The sequence below is a fragment of the Nycticebus coucang genome, unplaced genomic scaffold, assembly GCF_027406575.1.
Source record: "Nycticebus coucang isolate mNycCou1 unplaced genomic scaffold, mNycCou1.pri scaffold_49, whole genome shotgun sequence".
Classification (NCBI taxonomy): Eukaryota; Metazoa; Chordata; class Mammalia; order Primates; family Lorisidae; genus Nycticebus; species Nycticebus coucang.
In genome coordinates this window covers 260,936-280,024 of record NW_026515580.1, presented here as the reverse complement: position 1 = coordinate 280,024, position 19,089 = coordinate 260,936, and the positions used below count along the sequence as shown (strand labels likewise).

At 38.1% G+C, this 19,089-nt stretch overlaps 1 protein-coding gene and 1 pseudogene across 2 annotated transcripts; both read left to right on the top strand.

Annotated features, from left to right (window-relative positions):
• Positions 1–1,793: 1,793 nt before the first annotated feature.
• LOC128579382 (endosome-associated-trafficking regulator 1-like) lies at positions 1,794–3,269 on the top strand. Of its 2 annotated transcripts, XM_053581510.1 has the most exons (3): positions 1,794–2,149; positions 2,266–2,682; positions 3,118–3,269. In XM_053581510.1, the coding sequence occupies exons 1-3, from the start codon at positions 1,967–1,969 to the stop codon at positions 3,205–3,207; spliced, it is 690 nt and encodes a 229-aa protein (XP_053437485.1). In that variant the 5' UTR covers positions 1,794–1,966; the 3' UTR covers positions 3,208–3,269. The 2 variants fall into 2 exon arrangements, with proteins under 2 accessions (XP_053437485.1, XP_053437484.1); XM_053581509.1 differs by having other exon boundaries at positions 1,796–2,149; positions 2,266–3,253.
• Positions 3,270–12,933: 9,664 nt separating this feature from the next.
• On the top strand, positions 12,934–15,242 carry LOC128579379 (protein lin-54 homolog; annotated as a pseudogene).
• The last annotated feature ends 3,847 nt before the right edge of the window (positions 15,243–19,089 follow it).

Sequence of the window (19,089 nt, the reverse complement as noted above, 5' to 3'; positions counted from 1 at the left end):
GATATTATGACAGAGAATTTTCCAGACATGCCTAGAGATTCTGAAATTCAGATAGCGGACAGCTTCAGAACCCCAGCACGACTCAACCCCAATAAGACATCCCCAAGGCATATCATAATTAACATCACTAAAGTTAATATGAAGGAGAAAATTCTCAAAGCTTCCAGGAGAAAGAAAACCGTTATCTTCAAAGGGAAGAATATTATAATGACTGCAGATCTCTCTGCCGAAATTTTTTAAGCCAGAAGAAAATGGTCACTGAGTTTTAATCTCCTAAAGCAAAATAACTTTCAACCCCGGATCTTGTATCCAGCTAAACTGAGTTTCATTTATAATGGAGAAATTAAATATTTTAATGTCATTCATATGTTGAAGAAATTTGCCATAACCAAAACAGCTCTTCAGGATATTCTCAGACCTATCCTCCATAATGACCAACCCAATCCTATACCACAAAAGTAAACTCACTCATAAACTTCGGATGAAACTCCAATTTTGACACTGGCGAAAGGATTAAAAATGGCCACTGGACTTTTGAAAAACTCGGTACCCAAAACTTCACCAGACTTATCAATATTCTCCATTAATATTTACGGCTTAAACTGTCCTCTAAAGAGGCATAGTTTAGCTGACTGGATGCAAAAACTCAGGCCAGATATTTGTTGCATACAAGAGTCACATCTTAACTTAAAAGACAAATACAGACTCAGGGTGAAAGGATGGTCATCCATATTTCAGGCAAATGGTAATCATAAAAAAGCAGGTGTTGCAATTCTATTTGTAGATACAATAGGCTTTAAACCAACAACATTAAGGAAGGACAAGAATGGTCACTTGATAATTGTTAAGGGTAATACTTAATATTATGAGATCTCAATTATTAATATCTATGCACCCAACCAGAATGCACCTCAGTTTATAAGAGAAACTCTAAGAGATATGAGCAACTTGATTTCCTCCAGCTCCATAATAGTCGGAGATTTCAACACTCCTTTGGCAGTGTTGGATCGATCCTCCAACAAGAAGCTGAGCAAAGAAATCTTAGATTTAAACCTAACCATCCAACATATGGATTTAGCAGACATCTACAGAAGATTTCATCCCAACAAAACTGAATACACATACTTCTCATCAGCTCATGGAACTTACTCAGAAATCTATCACAAGTCTAACCTCAGTAAATTTAAAGGAATTGAAATTATTCCATGCATCTTCTCGTACCACCATGGAATAAGACTTGAGCTGAGTAACAACAGGAATCTGCATACTCATACAAAAACATGGAAGTTAAATAACCTTATGCTGAATGATAGCTGGGTCAGAGATGAGATTAAGAAAGAAATCGCTAATTTTTTGGAACAAAACAACAGTGAAGACACAAACTATCAGAACCTCTGGGACACCTCAAAGGCAGTTCTAAGAGGGATATTTATAGCACTGCAAGCCTTCCTCAAGAAAACGGAAAGAGAGGAAGTTAACAACTTACTGGGACATCTCAAGCAACAGGAAAAGGAAGAACATTCCAACCCAAAACCCAGTAGATAAAAAGAAATAACCAAAATTAGAGTAGAATTAAATGAAATTGAAAACAAAATAATAATACAACAGATCAATGAATCAAAAAGCTGGTTTTTTGAAAAGGTCAATAAAATAGATAAACTTTTGGCCAACTTAATCAGGAAAAAAAAAGAGTAAACTCTCTAATCTCATCAATCAGAAACAACAAAGATGAAATAACAACAGACTCCTCAGAAATCAAAAAAATCCTGCTCCGGCGTCGGCTCGCAGCGTTCCGGAGCGCGCTTCCGGTAGCGGACCGTAAGCCTCGGCGGGAGGCTCGGAGCAGCGGCGGCGGCCGAGCGGCGGGCGACCGGGGCGGGCGACGGGGGCCGCGGCCCGAGCGGAGCCGGGGCCATGGAGCTGCCGCTACCGGGCTAAGCAGGTCCAGCCCGCCGGTCCCGCGGCGATGTCGGGCTACCCGCGCTGCCCGGGCGCCACCCCGCTATCCCGAGCCCGGAGCCTCGTCATTCCCGACGATGACAAACTTGAAGATCTTGAAGAGGCAAATCCATTTTCCTTCAAAGAATTTCTGAAAACCAAGAACCTCAGCTTGTCCAAAGAAGATGTAACCAACAGAATTTATTCAAAGGTCGGTCTCAAACTCCTCAAATGATCCTCCCATCTCAGCTTCCTGAATTGCCTAGGATTACAGGCAGGAACCACCAGCCAGCTGAGTTGGCAGCTTTGCTCCAATGTTTTCTTTAGGAAGCGGCGAGGCACTCAGTGAGACTCGACCACAACTCTCCAACCAACCAGCCCGTGGGGTATGGCCTGGAATATCAGCAGCCATTTTTCGAAGACCCAACAGGAGCTGGCGACCTCCTAGATGAGGAGGAAGATGAGGATGACGGGTGGACTGGGTCCTATCTGCCATCTGCCATGGAGCAGACGCACTCTGCAAGGGTTACTGCCAGCACATCACCCTGTGGCACGTACCTGTCATTTTTTTCCACTCCGTCGGAGCTGACGGGGCCCAAGTCTCTGCCCTCATGGACACTGAGTGACACGGACTCTCGTGTGTCTCCGGGATCCCCAACGGGGAGTCCTGGCACAGACTTTGCAGCTCATGGAGAGTCTCTGGGAGACCGGCACCTACGGACGCTGCAGATAAGTTATGAGGCAGTAAGTGAGGGGCTCGAGTTGGTGCCTGGCACAAAGCACCAGTCTGAGCAGGGCTATCCTAGAGGGAGCCTGGAGCCGTCCTGCTTGCCAGAATTTGGTGCCAAAGACAAGACAGTTTTTGGTGTAGCAGCCTGCTTTATGATGTTCCTTTCTCTTTGGTTATGTATGTGAATATAACCGATAAAAAAGTACTGTGCTGGAAATTTTTAAAGAAATTATAGTCACCTAAAAGAAAGTTACAAGTTATGAGTAAAATTGGAGTCTGTGACCACCAGTCTTTAAAAAGTGGGCATCTTTCTTCATCCACTGCAGGTTGACTCTCTACTGACCTGGATATTTCTGTGTATCAAGAAGTTCTACAGTCAAATTGCAGAATATGTGCCCCTTTTGTGTGAGACATACTGAGTTTCTAATAAGGATTTTCTTTTTCTACAGTTAAAAGATGAAAATTCTAAGCTAAGAAGAAAGCTGAATGAGGTTCAGAGCTTCTCTGAAACTCAAACAGAAATGTATGTAAACTTTTAGTTAGGAATGCAGAACCTTTCCTAAAACTCAAGGAAGTCAGTCTTTAAATAATAATGAACTGATCAGAGTTGAAAAAAAAAAAAAAAAAAGAAATCAAAAAAATCCTTAATGAATATTACAAGAAACTTTATTGTCAGAAATATGAAAATCTGAAGGAAATTTACCAATACCTGGAAGCACGTCACCTTCCAAGACTTAGCCAGAATCAAGTGGAAATGTTGAACAGGCCCATATCAACTTTGGAAATAGCATCAACCATACAAAACCTCCCTAAAAAGAAAAGCCCGGGACCAGATGGTTTCATGTCAGAATTCTGCCAAACCTTTAAAGAGGAATTAGTACCTATATTACTCAAGCTGTTCTAAAAGGTAGAAAAAGAAGGAAGACTACCCAACACGTTCTATGAAGCAAACATCACCCTGATCCCCAAACCAGGAAAAGACCCAACAAGAAAAGAAAATTATAGACCAATGTCACTAATGAATATAGATGCAAAAATATTCAACAAGATCCTAACAAACAGAATCCAGCAACACATCAAACAAATTATACATCATGACCAAGTCGGTTTTATCCCAGAGTCTCAAGGCTGGTTCAATATATGTAAATCTATAAATGTAACCCAGCACATAAATTAAAAAACAAAGACCATATGATTCTCTCAATCGATGCAGAAAAAGTTTTTGATAATATCCAGCATCCCTTCATGATCAGAACACTTAAGAAAATCGGTATAGAAGGGACATTTCTTAAACTGATAGAGGCCATCTACAGCAAACCCACAGCCAATATCATATTGAATGGAGTTAAATTGGAATCATTTCCACTCATATCAGGAACCAGACAAGGCTGCCCATTGTCTCCATTGCTTTTTAACATTGTAATGGAAGTTTTAGCCACCGCAATTAGGGAAGAAAAGGCAATCAAGGGTATCCATAGTATATCTGGAAAACACTAGTGACTCTACTACTAAACTCTTAGAAGTGATCAAGGAATACAGCAACGTCTCAGGTTACAAAGTCAACATTCATAAATCGGTAGCCTTTATATATACCAACAATAGTCAAGTTGAAAAAACAGTTAAGGTCTCTATCCTGTTCACAGGAGTGCCAAAGAAGATGAAATATTTGGGAATTTATCTAACAAAGGACATGAAAGATCTCTATAAAGAGAACTATGAAACTCTAAGAAAAGAAATAGCTGAAAATATTAACAAATGGAAAAACATACCATGCTCATGGCTGGGAAGAATCAACATTGTTAAAATGTCCATACTACCCAAAGGAATATATAATTTCAATGCAATCCCTATTAAAGCTCCACTGTCATACTTTAAAGATCTTGAAAAAACAATACTTCGTTTATATGGAATCAGAAAAAACCTCGAATAGCCTAGACATTACTCAGAAATAAAAATAAAGCAGGAGGAATTACACTACCAGACCTCAGACTATACTACAAATCGATAGTGATCAAACAGCATGGTATTGGCAGAAAAACAGAGAAGTAGATGTCTGGAACAGAATAGAGAACCAAGAGATGAATCCAGCTTCTTAACATTATTTAATCTTTGACAAGCCAATTAAAAACATTCAGTGGGGAAAAGATTCCCTATTTAACATATGGTGCTGGGTTAACTGGCTGGTAACCTGCAGAAGGCTGAAACTGGACCCACACCTTTCACCATTAACTAAGATAGACTCTCACTAGATTAAAGATTTAAACTTAAGACATGAAACTATAAAAATACTAGAGGAGAGTGCAAGGAAAACCCTTGAGGAAATCGGTCTGGGCGAGTATTTTATGAGGAGGACCCCCCCGGTCAATTGAAGCAGCATCAAAAATACACTACTGGAACTTGATCCAACTAAAAAGCTGCACAGCCAAGAACACATTAAAGCAAGAAAACAGCCCTCAGAATGGGAGAAGATATTTGCATGTTATGTCTCCTACAAAGTTTAATAACCAGAATCCACAGAGAATTCAAATGCATTAGCAAAACTAGAACAAGGGATCCCATCGCAGGCTGGGCAAGGGATTTCAAGAGCAACTTCTCTGAAGAAGATAGGTGTGCGGCCTTCAGACATATGAAAAAATGCTCATCATCTTTAATAATCACAGAAATACAAATCAAAACTGCTTTGAGTTATCATCTAACTCCAGTGAGACTAGCCTATATCACAAAATCCCAAGACCAGAGATGTTGGTGCGGATGTGGAGAAAAGGGAACACTTTTGCATGGCTGTTGGGAATGCAAATTAATACATTCCTTTTGGAAAGAGATATGGAGAACACTAGAGATCTAAAAATAGATCTGCCATTCAATCCCGTAATCCCTCTACTGGGCATATACCTAGAAGACCAAAAATCACATCATAACAAAGATATTTGTACCAGAATGTTTATTGTAGCCCAATTCATAATTGCTAAGTCATGGAAAAAGCCCAAGTGCCTATCGATCCACGAATGGATTAATAAATTGTGGTATATGTACACCATGGAACATTATGCAGCCTTAAAGAAAGATGAAGACTTTATCTCTTTCATATTTACATGGATGCAGCTGGAACATACTCTTCTTAGTAAAGTATCTCAAGAATGGAAGAAAAAGTACCCAATGTACTCAGCCCTACCATGAAACTAATTTAGGGTTTTCACATAAAAGCTATAACCCAGTTACAACCTAATAATAGGGAGAAGGGGGAATGGGAGGGGAGGGAGGGGGGAAGTGGTGGAGGGTAGGGGATTGGTGGGATTACATCAGTGGTGCATCTTACAAGGGTATATGTGAAACTTGGTACATGTGGAATGTAAGTGTCTTGGCACAGTGACTGAGAGAATGCCAGGAAGGCTATGTTAACCAGTGTGATGAAAGTGTGTCAAATGGTCTGTGAAGCTAGTGAATGATGCCCCATGATCATATCAATGTACACAGCTATGATTTAATAAATAATAAAAAATAGAATGGATAAGCAAGTATCCAATATACTCAATACTAATATGAAACCAATATATAAACAACTACAAGCCCACATCTAACAAAAATGCTAGTCTCATGAGATGGAGGAGAGAGGAGGCAGAGAGGAGAGAAGATGAAGGGAGGGTGATTGGTGGGATCCGATCTAATGTGCACAATGTCAAAGTGTTCAGCATGTATCCTGGGTGAAGGGCTCAACTAAAAATTGAAAATTATTTTAGAAATGAAAACAATGTAATCTAAAAGTTTATGCCCTCATCTCAATCTAAAGTTTGAAAAATATAAATTTGTTTTAAAGTATTATTTCCCTAAATAAAGAAGCTTTGATAATGTTCAGTTTATGTTCATAATGACATACTCCAAAGGTTCCCATTTGGCCAATACTAATTTATCACCAACATATTTCTAGAATAAGGAATATCAATTTATTTAATGTTGTAAGTATTATAGTCAGTATATTGTATGTTCTTATAATGTTCACTTATTTTTGGTGGGGAGTGAAGATTAGAGTTATGTATTTTGAAGAAAATTGCTTGTTGTCATAGGCATATAAATTTATATTTTCTCAATTAACCATTGAATATTAGGTGAGTCTTTTTTTTTTTTTAGCTCCCCGTTTAGTTCACAGAATCAGTCATGAAAAACAGATGTAATACAGGCTTCATCTGGAGACCAAATATGAAGTCTTCAATTGCAGTGTTCTGCTTTTAAACAGATACTGCTTTTATTATAACTGCTTTTGCATAAAAAATTCTGATTGGGAAATTTTCATGAACCTTAATACTTTAATTTAAGGTAGTGATTAGGAAATCTTCAAGGACCTTAGTATTTTAATTTATTTAAAACTCAGTGTTGTTATTAATTTTCACAGAGCATCTCACAGAATCTTAAAAAGAAGGATCTTGGGTATTCATCTGAGGCTTCTAATCAAAAAGGAAAAAATACAGTAAATGAACAAGTCGAAGGTAACAATTGTGTATTTCTGAAAAAGCTATTTGACACAAAATTTGCTTAAAATGCATTGATATATTGTAAGAGCCAAGGAAAGTCACCAATTGCATGCATACAAGGAGAAGAAAGAGAAGTGAAATGGTGATAAGTTGTGCGTGTTCTTTTAATTTTTTTGTTAAATCATAACTATATTCATTTATGGAGCATAATATGGTGATTTGATATACAATTGGAATGCTTAAATCAAACTGATTAACATAACCACCACTTCATGTATTTTTTATGGTAAGACATAATTTACTCTTCAGTTATATTGAAGTATACATTTGCATTATGCACTTTAGGTGAGATCCAAGCAAATAACCTCCCTCTTCCCACTTATCACCTTCCCTCTTCCCCTCCCATCTCCCATTCCCCTTGTTAGACTGTATTTGTGTTTTGTCATTCATATGAGAGTAGAAGTGTTTATATATTGGTTTCATAATAGTATTGAGTACATTGAACACTTTTTTTTGTTTGTTTGTTTCCATTCTTGAGATATTTTACTGAGAAGAATATGTTCCAACTGCATCCAGGTAAAAATAAAAGATGTAAAGTCTCCATTTTAATTCATTTATTCACTTATTTGTTTATTTATTGTTTGTTTGTGATTCATTGCGGGTACAAAGAATAAGGTTACACTGATTGCATTTGTTAGATGAAGTCCCTCTTATAGTTGTGCCCCACGCACAAGAGGTGTAACATACCCTGCCACCCCAGCCCTTTCCCTCCACTCCTCTTCCCACTTGCTCATTCTCTTAGCCCCCGCCCCTGTATTAGGGGCTGCCTTCATATTGGAATAGAGTACATTGGATTCTTGCTTCTCCATTCTTTTGATGCTTTACTAAGAAAACTTTGTTCCATCAAGTCTCCATTTTTTTATGGCTGAATATTTTCCATGGTATAATTATAAAGCTCTTTTGCATCCTTTGTAAGATAAATTCTCAGATATTTCATCATCTTTGGCACTACTATAAAAGGAACAGAATCTTTGATTATATTTTCAGTTTGACTATCATTGGAATATATAAAAGCTACTGATTTCTAGGTATGGATTTTGTGTCCTGAGACACTGCTATATTCCTTGATCAGTTCTAAAAGCTTTGTAGTTGGGTCCCTGGGTTTTCCGGATATAAGATCATGTCATATGTGAAAAGCAAGAGTTTGACCTCTTCTGTCCCCATTTGAATACCCTTGATCTCCTTCACTTACCTGATTGAAATGGATGTTGAATAGCAGTGGAGACACTATCTTTGTCTAGTTCCAGATCTGAGTGGAAATGTTTTCAATTTTATTTCATTCAATGTGATATTGACTGTGGGTTTTCTGTAGATGGCCTCTATCAGTTTAAGAAATGTCCCATCTAACCCTGTTTTCCTAAGTGTTCCAAACATGAAATGATCTCGATTATCAGAAGCCTTTTCTGCATCAATAGATAGAATCATGTGGTGATATTTTTTTTTATTTTTTTATGTGCTATATTATATTTCTAGATTTATGTATGTTGAACCAAACTCATAACCCTGGGATAAAACCAACTTGATCATGGTATAAAACTTTTTTGATGTGTCACTGAATTCTGTTTGCTGGGATCTTATTGAATATTTTTGCATCGATATCCATTAATGATATTCATGTATATTTTTCTTCCTTTGTTGGGGCATTACATGTTTTGAGGATCAAGGTGATATTTGCTTTGTAAAATGTGTTGGGGAGGATTTCTTCCTTTTCTATGTTTTGGAATAGGTTATGTAATATAGGTACTAGTTCCTCTTTGAAGGTTTGATAGAATTCTGATGTGCAACCGTTTGAATTTTTATTTTGGGGAGATTTTGTATAGTTGATAGTTTAGTGCTTGATAAAGGTCTATTCAAAATTTCTAATTCTTTCTGGTTCCATCTAGGAAGGTGATATGCTTACAGGTATTGGTCAATTTCCTTTATATTATCATGTATCTGAGAATAGAGTTATTTTGTGATAGTCATTAAGAATTTTTTGAATTTTTGTGGTATCTGTGTTCCCCCCCTTTACTGTTTCTGATTGATGTTCTTAGAGATTTTATTTTTCTTCTTTTGCTTAGTCTAGCCAAAGGTTAATTAATTTTATTAATCTTTTCAAAAACCCAACTTTCTGTTATGATGACCTACTGAGTGATTCTTTTGTTTTCAATTCTATTTAATTCTGCTCTAAGTTTGGTTATTTCTTTTCATCTGCTGGGTTTGCAGTTGGATTTATCTTTCATTTCCTGTTGCTTAAGATAGCCTATTAGGTTGCTGACTTGCTCTCCTCTTGTTTTTTTTTTTTTATTATTTATTTATTTATTTTTTTTGTAGAGACAGAGTCTCACTTTATGGCCCTCGGTAGAGTGCCGTGGCCTCACACAGCTCACAGCAACCTCCAACTCCTGGGCTTAAGCGATTCTCTTGCCTCAGCCTCTTCTTGATGAAGACTTCTTTTTTTTTTTATTTTTTTATTTTTTTATTTTTTTATTTATTTTTTTTTTTTGTAGAGACAGAGTCTCACTGTACCGCCCTTGGGTAGAGTGCCGTGGCGTCACACGGCTCACAGCAACTTCTAACTCTTGGGCTTATGCAATTCTCTTGCCTCAGCCTCCCGAGTAGCTGGGACTACAGGCGCCCGCCACAACGCCCGGCTATTTTTCTGTTGCAGTTTGGCTGGGGCTGGGTCCGAACCCGCCACCCTCGGCATATGGGGCCGGCGCCCTACTCACTGAGCCACAGGCGCCGCCCTTGATGAAGACTTCTAATGCTATGAACTTCCCTCTTAGGACTGCCTTTGCAGTATCCCACAGGTTTTGATAGTTTGTGTCTTCATTATCATTTTGTTCAGCAAATCTGATGATTTCTTTCTTTATCTCATCTTTGACCTAGCTATCATTTATACTAAGGTTATTTCACTTCCATGACTTTGAGTATGAATATTTCTTTTGCTAGAAGGTATAATTGGTATTATTTTAAATGCGTTGAGGTTAGACTTGTGTTTGAAGATATGATCAGTTTTGAAGATATGATCTGTGGGCTGGTGAAAAAAATGTGTATTCAGTTTTATTAGGATGAAAGGTTCTGTAGTTGTCGGTTATGTCCATTCTTTTCAAGGTTCAAGTTTAAGACCATTATTTCTTAGTTTCTTTTTGGATGATCTATCCTGAATAGCTAAAGGGGTATTTAAAATGTCCAGTTATTTATAGTACAGGAAGATATCATATTGTTCTTATCCATTAGGGTTTGTTTTGTAAATAGAGGAACATTCAGAAAGGGCACATAAATGTTAATTATTGAAAGCTATTCATGTTGATTGTTGCCCTTGACAAATATTTAGTATCTGTCCTTGTATTTTGTTATTTGTTTTTGTTTTAATTCAATTATATCTGCAAATAAGATTGCTATCCCTGCTTTTTTCTGATGTCCATTTGCCTGTTCTCCATTCATTCGCTCTGAGTATTTCTTTGTCCTTTGAGGTAAGATGAGACGCCATTGGAAACAATTACTGGCCTTAGTTTTTTAAAACCAGTCAGCCATTCTGTGCCTTTAGGGGAGAATTTAGGCTATTCACATTAATTGAGATAATTGATAGGTATGGTAGTATTTTGGTTGTTTTGTTTTTCAAATGTCTATTGCATATTTTTAACCCTTTGACCATTGTGAAATCTAGGCTTTGTTGTTCAAATTCTGGGTGTATTTCTTTGGGTTGTAGACAACTGTGCTGGTCATTACGGAAAATGGTTCTGTGTATTTCCTGGATAGCTCATCTTGTTATGGCAAATTTCCTCAACATGTGGGTATCAGTGAAGTATTTGATTTCTCCATCACAAATGAAACTCATTTTATCTGGATATTGGATTCTGAGCTAAAAGTTATTTTGTTTTAGGAGATTGAAGGTCCATGATGATCCTCTTCTGCCTTGAAAAATTTTGGCTAAAAGATGTGCGGTTAACCTAGTATTTTTCCCTTTGTCGGTTAGATTTTTGTTACACCTGGCTGTTTGAAGGACTTTTTCCTTGATATTAACTTTGGCAAAGTTAAATACAATGTATCTAAGAAATGGTTTATTTGGATTGCATTGCGCTGGGGTTCTGAAACTTTCTACTATCTGAAATTTTGTATCTCTTGCAATGCTTTGGAAATTCTCCTGCATAATATCTTGGAGTCAAGCATTTGTGCCTTAAGGATCATCATTTTCTTCTTCAGGAATCTCTATACTTTGGATGTTTGATCTTTTGGAATGGCCCCACAACTCTTTCAGAGAATGTTCTGTTCTGATTCTCCTGTTTTCTGCCTGTTTGAATAATTGGTATCATTCAAAAGCCTTGTCTTTAATTTCTGATACACTTTATTACCTGCTAAACTCAATTAGTGAGGAACCCTACTGTATTTCAAAGTTCTGAGAACACTTTTTTCATTTCATTAAGCTCTGCTATATCTTTCTCATTATGTTCATATCCTTGGTGACTTTGTCTTTGAATTCTTTAGTTTCTTGAGACAACTTTTGAACAGTTTTTTGGATGTCTCTTTTCATCTTTTCCTCCACTCTATTCGTCTTATTTTTCAACCATATTCTGAATTCTGTTTCTGACATTTGAGCCACTTCTCTATGAATAGTATCTTTTGTTGTATCTCCTTTTTCATCCATTGGTGTATGTGATCTTTACTGATTTTGCATGTTGCCAAAGTTCTTCCACTGGTTCTTCCTCAGGAGTATTTTCTTCAATATTGCATTTAAAACTTGTGGGGCGAGTTTGGTTTGGTGGCTTCAGGTACTGGTGCTAAGCAGTCCATTACCAATGACCTGGAGCTTGTGATTGTGGCTTTTCCCCTACAGCCTTTGACCATTGTGAAAGGTCAATCCTGTTGAATCTCAGCTGTAGAACTATATCAACATCTGGGTAGCCCCACCTCCCCCACACTAGTAACAGCTAGAGGAAGAGAATCTATAACTCTCCACTACAAAACAACTACAACTCAAATTTGGAGGGTCCCCAGGTAGACATTCCAGGTTGAAAGTTCTAATCAGATTGTCCCAGGGAGTACAATCACTGTTCACGAGAAAGAGTTCAGAGTTTCAAGCATCCAGATTTAGGAATTCACAGGCATTCTGTCCAGCAAACCCATGGGGCTAGACTCTGGTCCCCTCTCGTGGGTAAGGGAGTCAGGAAAGTTGCCCATTAATGTCAGAACTTGGATGTCAGTTCCTCTGCCAGCTGCACACCATCTCCACATCCCTGTCTCTCCAGACACCACTCTCTCTCTGTAGCCCCCGTTTCCTCACTAGTCGCTCTCTGTGATGCCATCTAGAGGTCTACACAATGCCTGGGCCTGTGAATTCACCAAACACTCTGGGCTCTGCAGGGGGTATACTTTCAGGCATCCAGGCTCCTGGTAAAGGGTTAACTGTGCATTCAGATTTTCAGGGAAAATATTTGATTAATTTTATGACCAGTCAGATGGCACCTAAGCTCACAGGTGGGAACTCCCGGGAAGAAGAAGACAGGGAGGAAGTACATTAAGTGAAAAGGATGAGGTGGCATGATTCAGGCTGGTCAAATGATACAATTTCTGGAGAGGGTGCATGGGTGGCAAGGGCCTACGTATTATGGGGTGAAGTGGTAGAATGGTTCTGGGTGAGTGAATTTGAACAGTCCCTGCCCTGAGTCTCCAAGGCAGCTATTGCTGCTGCCACAGATGGGAGCCCAGGGAGCTGCTGGGTTTGTGCCTGATTAACTTTCTAGCAAGAGAATGATCATGGAGGTGGTCCCTGCCAAAGTGAAAGGTTTGCTTCCAGAGGAGATAATGGACACTGGTATGACTTCAGTTGGTGACCATAGTATTGAAGCTGGGGAAGACCCAATTCCCATAGAGACAGAAGTGGAAGAAATTGTCAACATAAATTTTACTGGTGGCTCTACAGCCATGCCTGTTTCCACGGAACCAATCACAGTGGACACTAAGCACACTAACCAAGTTACAGGGAATGGCACAATTACTAAGGCAAATTGTAACACCACAGTGAAACCGGCTTTTCCAAGTGGCATTCACAAATTTGGTGCTCAGACTCCTATGACTGTATCAGTCCATCATATTATGTTAAACAAAGTATCACAGACAGCTGATGTTAAACTGGTAGTCAGAAACTTAAACCAGATGAACAGAAGTTAATTTTAACCACTTTGGTTAAGTCTCGTTCTAGCACTACCCCAAAGACAACTACCACAGACTCAGAAAGTTACAACTGAGGCCCAATCAGGAGATAGTAAGTTACCACTGCAGCAAATTAAAATAGTTAATCATGGGAAGAAGGCCAGAGTTGAAACCTGTCATTGGAGTCTCAGCACTGACCCTAGGAAGCCAACAGATGAATAGTGTAACACAGCCCTTGTTATAGACCAAACAGTAAAAAACACTACAGATTGCTAAGAAGCCTCAAATACCAACCTCTGGTTTGGTAATCAAGAAGCTGATCTTTGCAAAACCAAGTAGTAGGAAAGCAGTTACAGGACAGACAACTCAAGTATCACCTCCAGTCATTGCAGGTAGGGGTCTTTCACAGTCTATTCCCAGAACTCCATCAAAGACCACAACAATATCTGAAAGTGGTTTTATTGGATCGCCTTTAAATTATACAACACAGACACTAAAGAAAATAGCCATATCTCCTTTGAAGTCACCAAATAAGGCAGTGGAATCAACTGTGCAGACCATCACTGTTAGGGGAGTAAGCACATCAAAGTTTAAAGCAATTGCACGTCTGGAAAGTGCTCTCAATGTCCGGAAGATTCAGTTACCTGGAAGCAAGTTTTATTTTGTCTGACTTGTTACTGCCACACAACCAGTAGCTCACCCCAGCCAGATAGAATCCCAGTAAAAACACTCAAAGACAGTAAGGAAAGACATTGGTTGTGAATACAACCCCAGTTCAGATGTCCGTTCCAATTATCATGGCTTAGGTTGTCAAACAAGTTGCTCCCAACCAATCAATCTAACTTCACAAATCATAACTACCAGCCACCCACAGGACCGGCTCATCATGCCTGCCGCAACACTGCCACAGATTCAGCCCAACCTCACCAACGGGCCACCAGGCCTTGTCCTGGCAGTGTCTTGGCCACAGCTCTGGGAACAGGGATTGTGGGCTATGCTGTGCTTCCAGCTCAGTACTTTACTCAGCTACAGTAGTCTTCATACGTGTCTGTAGCAAGCTATTCTAACTTTGTTGGAATATTTGGTATCCAGATCCAGTCAAGGCTTCCATTCAATGGTATAATCCCATCTGTGTCTTCCATTGGGCCTAGAAAGCCCTGTAAGTGTGTAATATCACTGTGTTTGGCATTATATTCTGATTGCTTTGCAAATAGTGAATTTTACAACATCCACAATTGTAGTAGTTATTATAACAATTTGTAACGTGAAAATGAAAGGCAAAAAGCAATAAAAGCATGCCTTGACAGAAATCCAGAAGGCTTCAAGGGAAAGGAAAGGGGGGAGAATCAGATTGATATCATAGCAAAGGATGTAATTGCAAATGATCAGGCTGTCTTAAAAACTATTGTGAATGCTATGAGGCAAAAATAATGTGTTCCTCAATATACAAATGTAATGGGTGTAAAATTTTGAGAAAGCCCAGAAAGAAAGACATTGATGTACTTGGCAGAGGCAGCTGAAGTAAGAGTACAGCAACAAACAGCAGCAAAGACTAAGTTGTCTTCTCCAATTTCAGAGTTGTTTACTAGGCCAAACCAACTTTGAATAGTGGATGAGGAAAATTGTTGTTTACAGTCGTGACTAAGGAAGTAGCTGAAGCCATGTGTGACTACCTTCTTGCCCAGACAGAGCAGGCAGACAAGAGGGAAAATAAAAAGCAGCAGCTGAAAGGGTAATAGGAACACATTTATAAGAGGGATTTTGCTTGACAAATGCAATTAGTGTAACCTGGATGTTTGTACTCTCAATGAATCCCCAACAATAAAAAAAGTAAAGAATTTTGATGAGGTTTGATGAGCATCATTAACTTAGCAGGAAAAGCAAAATGTGACCCCTGTGCCATGAATTGCTAACTCTTGCACAAAAGACTGATAAATGGAACAGTAAAGAAAATTTAAGGTGCAGGGACACTTGATTTTTTGGAAAATGGTTTAACAATTACTGTGCTTTAATTCACTTCTTGTTTTAAGAGATTCGAATTATAACATTGAAAGAGAAGAGATTTAAAATGAGGAAATTAGTGCCTTTTAAATCTTACTTAAATCGGCTTATGGCCTAAATTTAAGTTTTCTTTCTTGTATTATATAGATTTCTCATTGGCTTACATTTTTTTTTTTTTTTTTTTTTTTTTTGTAGAGACAGAGTCTCACTTTATGGCCCTTGGTAGAGTGCCCTGGCCTAACACAGCTCACAGCAACCTCGAACTCCTGGGCTTAAGCGATTCACTTGCTTCAGCCTCCCGAGTAGCTGGGACTACAGGCGCCCGCCACAACGTCCGGCTATTTTTTGGTTGCAGTTTGGCTGGGGCCCGGTTTGAACCCGCCACCCTCGGTATATGGGGCCGGCACCTTACCGACTGAGCCACAGGCGCCGGCCATTGGCTTAGGTTTTTAAACAGTTAGATGGTCTATCCTTCTGATTCTATTGACAAAGGATATTTATAATTACTATAATTTACAATGTGTGGTGTCACATGATTTTTTTCAGTAGAGAAATTCAAAGTACCAGTGGTTGTTAACCAGTCATCCTTTGAGTATAGATTTAGAGCGTATTCAGACAGAATGTCTAACATAAAAAATTCTTAAGAAACATTCAGATGGCCTTTTGTGTTTAGAAAATCACCATATTTTTAAAAAAATCAAATTTTAAGGTGGATTCTGGAATAATATCTTGTTGTTAATTTGGGAATGTCAGAGGGAACCCTCAGGCACACTCTTAAAATTAAGAGGGGAGAGGGATAGGGTGAGTGGAGGGAGGGTAGTATAAATGTCTAAACACATAACTAAGAAAATGTGGTGAAGGCTATATTAACCAGTTTGATGAAAGTATTTCAGATTGTGTACAGAACCAGCACACTGTACCCCATAGTTGCATTAATGTACACAGCTACGATTCAATAAAAAAAGAAAAAATAAACATATAAAATATTAAGGGGGGTAGCACCTGTGCCTCATTGAGTAAGGTGCTGGCCCCATATACCGAGGGTGGCAGGTTCAATCCTGGCTCTGGCCAAACAGCAACAAAAAAATAGCCGGGCATTGTAATGGACACGGATAGTCCCAGCTACTCTGGAGGCTGAGGCAATAGAATCACCTAAGCCCAAGAGGTGAAGATTGCTGTGAGCTGTGACACCACTGCACTCTACAGAGGGTGAAAAGTAAGACTCTTTCTCTAAAAAAAAAAAAAAGTAAAAAAGACAGTAAATGATAAATGATACTTAGAGAATTAACAATGTGTTTCTATGATAAGGAATGGCCAACAAAAACTCCCATTTTCTCTCAAAGAGTTGGCATATATTTGAAATAATAAATTGTCAAAGTCATTACTGAGTGCTATACAAATAAGAGGTGTGTATAAGTAGAAGTAAACTTATCATGTAGTGATTATATAGAACCTCACATTATTATCAAGTATAAAATTTGGCCTGTGAAGAAATAAAGAATAAGGAAGCTGTAAGAAATGAATTTGGAGAAGGATTTTTCATCTATACAAATATTTCTCTTTGTAAACTTTTGAACTAAGAAGTTTCAAATCAATACATGACTCTTACTTGATTTACTGAAATGGGCTTCCCAACAAAGCCTTCAAAATTATAATGGGAAAAATTCTTTTTATAACAGTAGTCAGGCATGTTGTCCATTGCTCTATTGGTTTGTTTTTATAATGGAAGTTTAATGTAGCATGATTTTACTCAGTTATTTGGGTAAGCGGAAGGTATGAGTGTAATTACTCAAATAATCTAAATCATTTTCAGTAATTCAAAAACTCTGAATTTAGGAGTGTGTTGTAATGGGACTCTTGGTTTATAACAATAAAAAGACCATGTTGGAATTCAGTAATTTTGTTAGGTACCTTAATCCTCAGTAATTATTCATGTATGATTATTGCAGTTCCTAAAGGGACTCTATAGTGTTTCTGTATGTAGTGAGAATATACGTTCATATGAACGGGCCTGATATAGGCAATAGAAACTAAGTGATCCAAAAGAGGATTCCATTATTCAATAAACAGAATCCTTCCTTTTGAAATTTGGATTTACAAAATTATAGGGCATTAACTTTAAGTATAGATAGTGCACACATTCTTAGCACCTCAATCTAGTATGTTTAATTAAAATTTTTATAAATGTAAATTAGCATAAGATGATAAAATAATGTCTAGTCAACTTATTTTCAACAAATCAGAATATGTTTTTGGTCTAGGCCTAAATTTTGTTCATTTTGTAAATATTCTGTATTAATTCTAATTGCACATTTGTGATGTGTATTTCTATACAGTGTGAAAAAAATGTGAAATTTTGTTTTCAATTGTAGATTATATGTGGTGGCATTGTTTAAGAGTGTTTGCTTATAGAAATTTTGAGGTGGAATCAAATGCTACCAGTTTTTCTGATTTTCAAGAAGCTTTGTAAAATACTAAGCCATTTCCTTCCTCTGTAGTACTTACTGAACATTTTGTATTTAGGCATTTGCATCAAATTGCTGAACAAAAGAACTAGCCATATTAATTCAACAATTTTAAAAACTACTTGAAGAGGGTTGGGCATACAATTTTTAGCTCTAATTCTATCACAAAGTAGAAAGATTAAATTTATATTTGTTAGAGCTATTCAAAGAATACCCTTTTCTACACTGTAGAAACAGGACAGCCAATTAGTAATACAAAAAAATTAACATTTATACTGTCTTAAAAGAAATCAATTTCTTTTTCATTTTTTAATGTTGAGGATTCATTGAGAGTACATGAAACCAGGTTACACTGATTGCATTTGTTAGGCAAAATCCCTCTTGCAATCCTATCTTGTCCCTAAAAGGTGTGGCACACACCAAGGCTCCACCTCCCCCTCCTCCCCGCTCTCTGCTATTCTTTTCCCCAAACCTCCCTCCTTTCTCTCTCTGCTCTCCACTTTCCCTACCCCTACCATGTCCTTAATTGTCATTAATTGTCCTTAAATTAAAATTGAGTACATAGGAAAAATAGTAATTTCTTAGTGCAAAGTGGAACAGGGCATTACAAAGGTGGCAAGAATATAAAGTGAGCTCCCAGTTTCAAAATGTGTCAGAGACAGAGAGCACATACCCTCGCTGCTCCCATGTTCCTCACTGTTAGGGAGGCATGAAAGACTGAAGTCTCTGATCATGCAGAGGCGTGTTTCATCTAACACAGAGGAAAGGAAGCATAGGATCAGGCACAAATGTCTATAATTCAGTGTCATATAAACTATTTTACTTTATTGAACAGTAGTATCATATACTTCACAATAAGGAAGCTAGAATGGAGAGAAGAGGGTTAGTTATGAAGATATATTGGAAAGTATAGCCTGATAAAAAGTCCATCAGAAACTTGATGATTTGTGATGCCTTTTCATCTTGGAGTATGTTACACGAAGGGACTGGTGGTGAGATTCTAAAGGGGAAGCTCAGGTAAGGAAATGTGGACGCAAATCACTGCAGACCAGAGCTTCTCAAACTTTCTGATATCTCCTGGATACCTGGTTAAAAATGCACTTTGTGATTCAGTAGGTCTAGGTATCTTCATTTCTAACACACACAAGTGACGCTGAGGTTGCTGGTCCTTGGATCCCCATGAGTAGCAAGGATATACACTTGCCTATAGAGAAATCTGGAAAAAAAGCCTGGAAGAACAGTTTCACCATAGCAGGATCAAGAAAAGGCATTATTTTGCTCTTATTTCTGAGCA

Coding starts and splice junctions, on each gene's coding strand:
- LOC128579382 (XM_053581509.1), top strand. CDS start 1,967: ATGTCGGGCTACCCGCGCTGCCCGGGCGCCACCCCGCTATCCCGAGCC. Junction 2,150..2,265: donor CCAACAGAATTTATTCAAAG/GTCGGTCTCAAA, acceptor TGTTTTCTTTAG/GAAGCGGCGAGGCACTCAGT.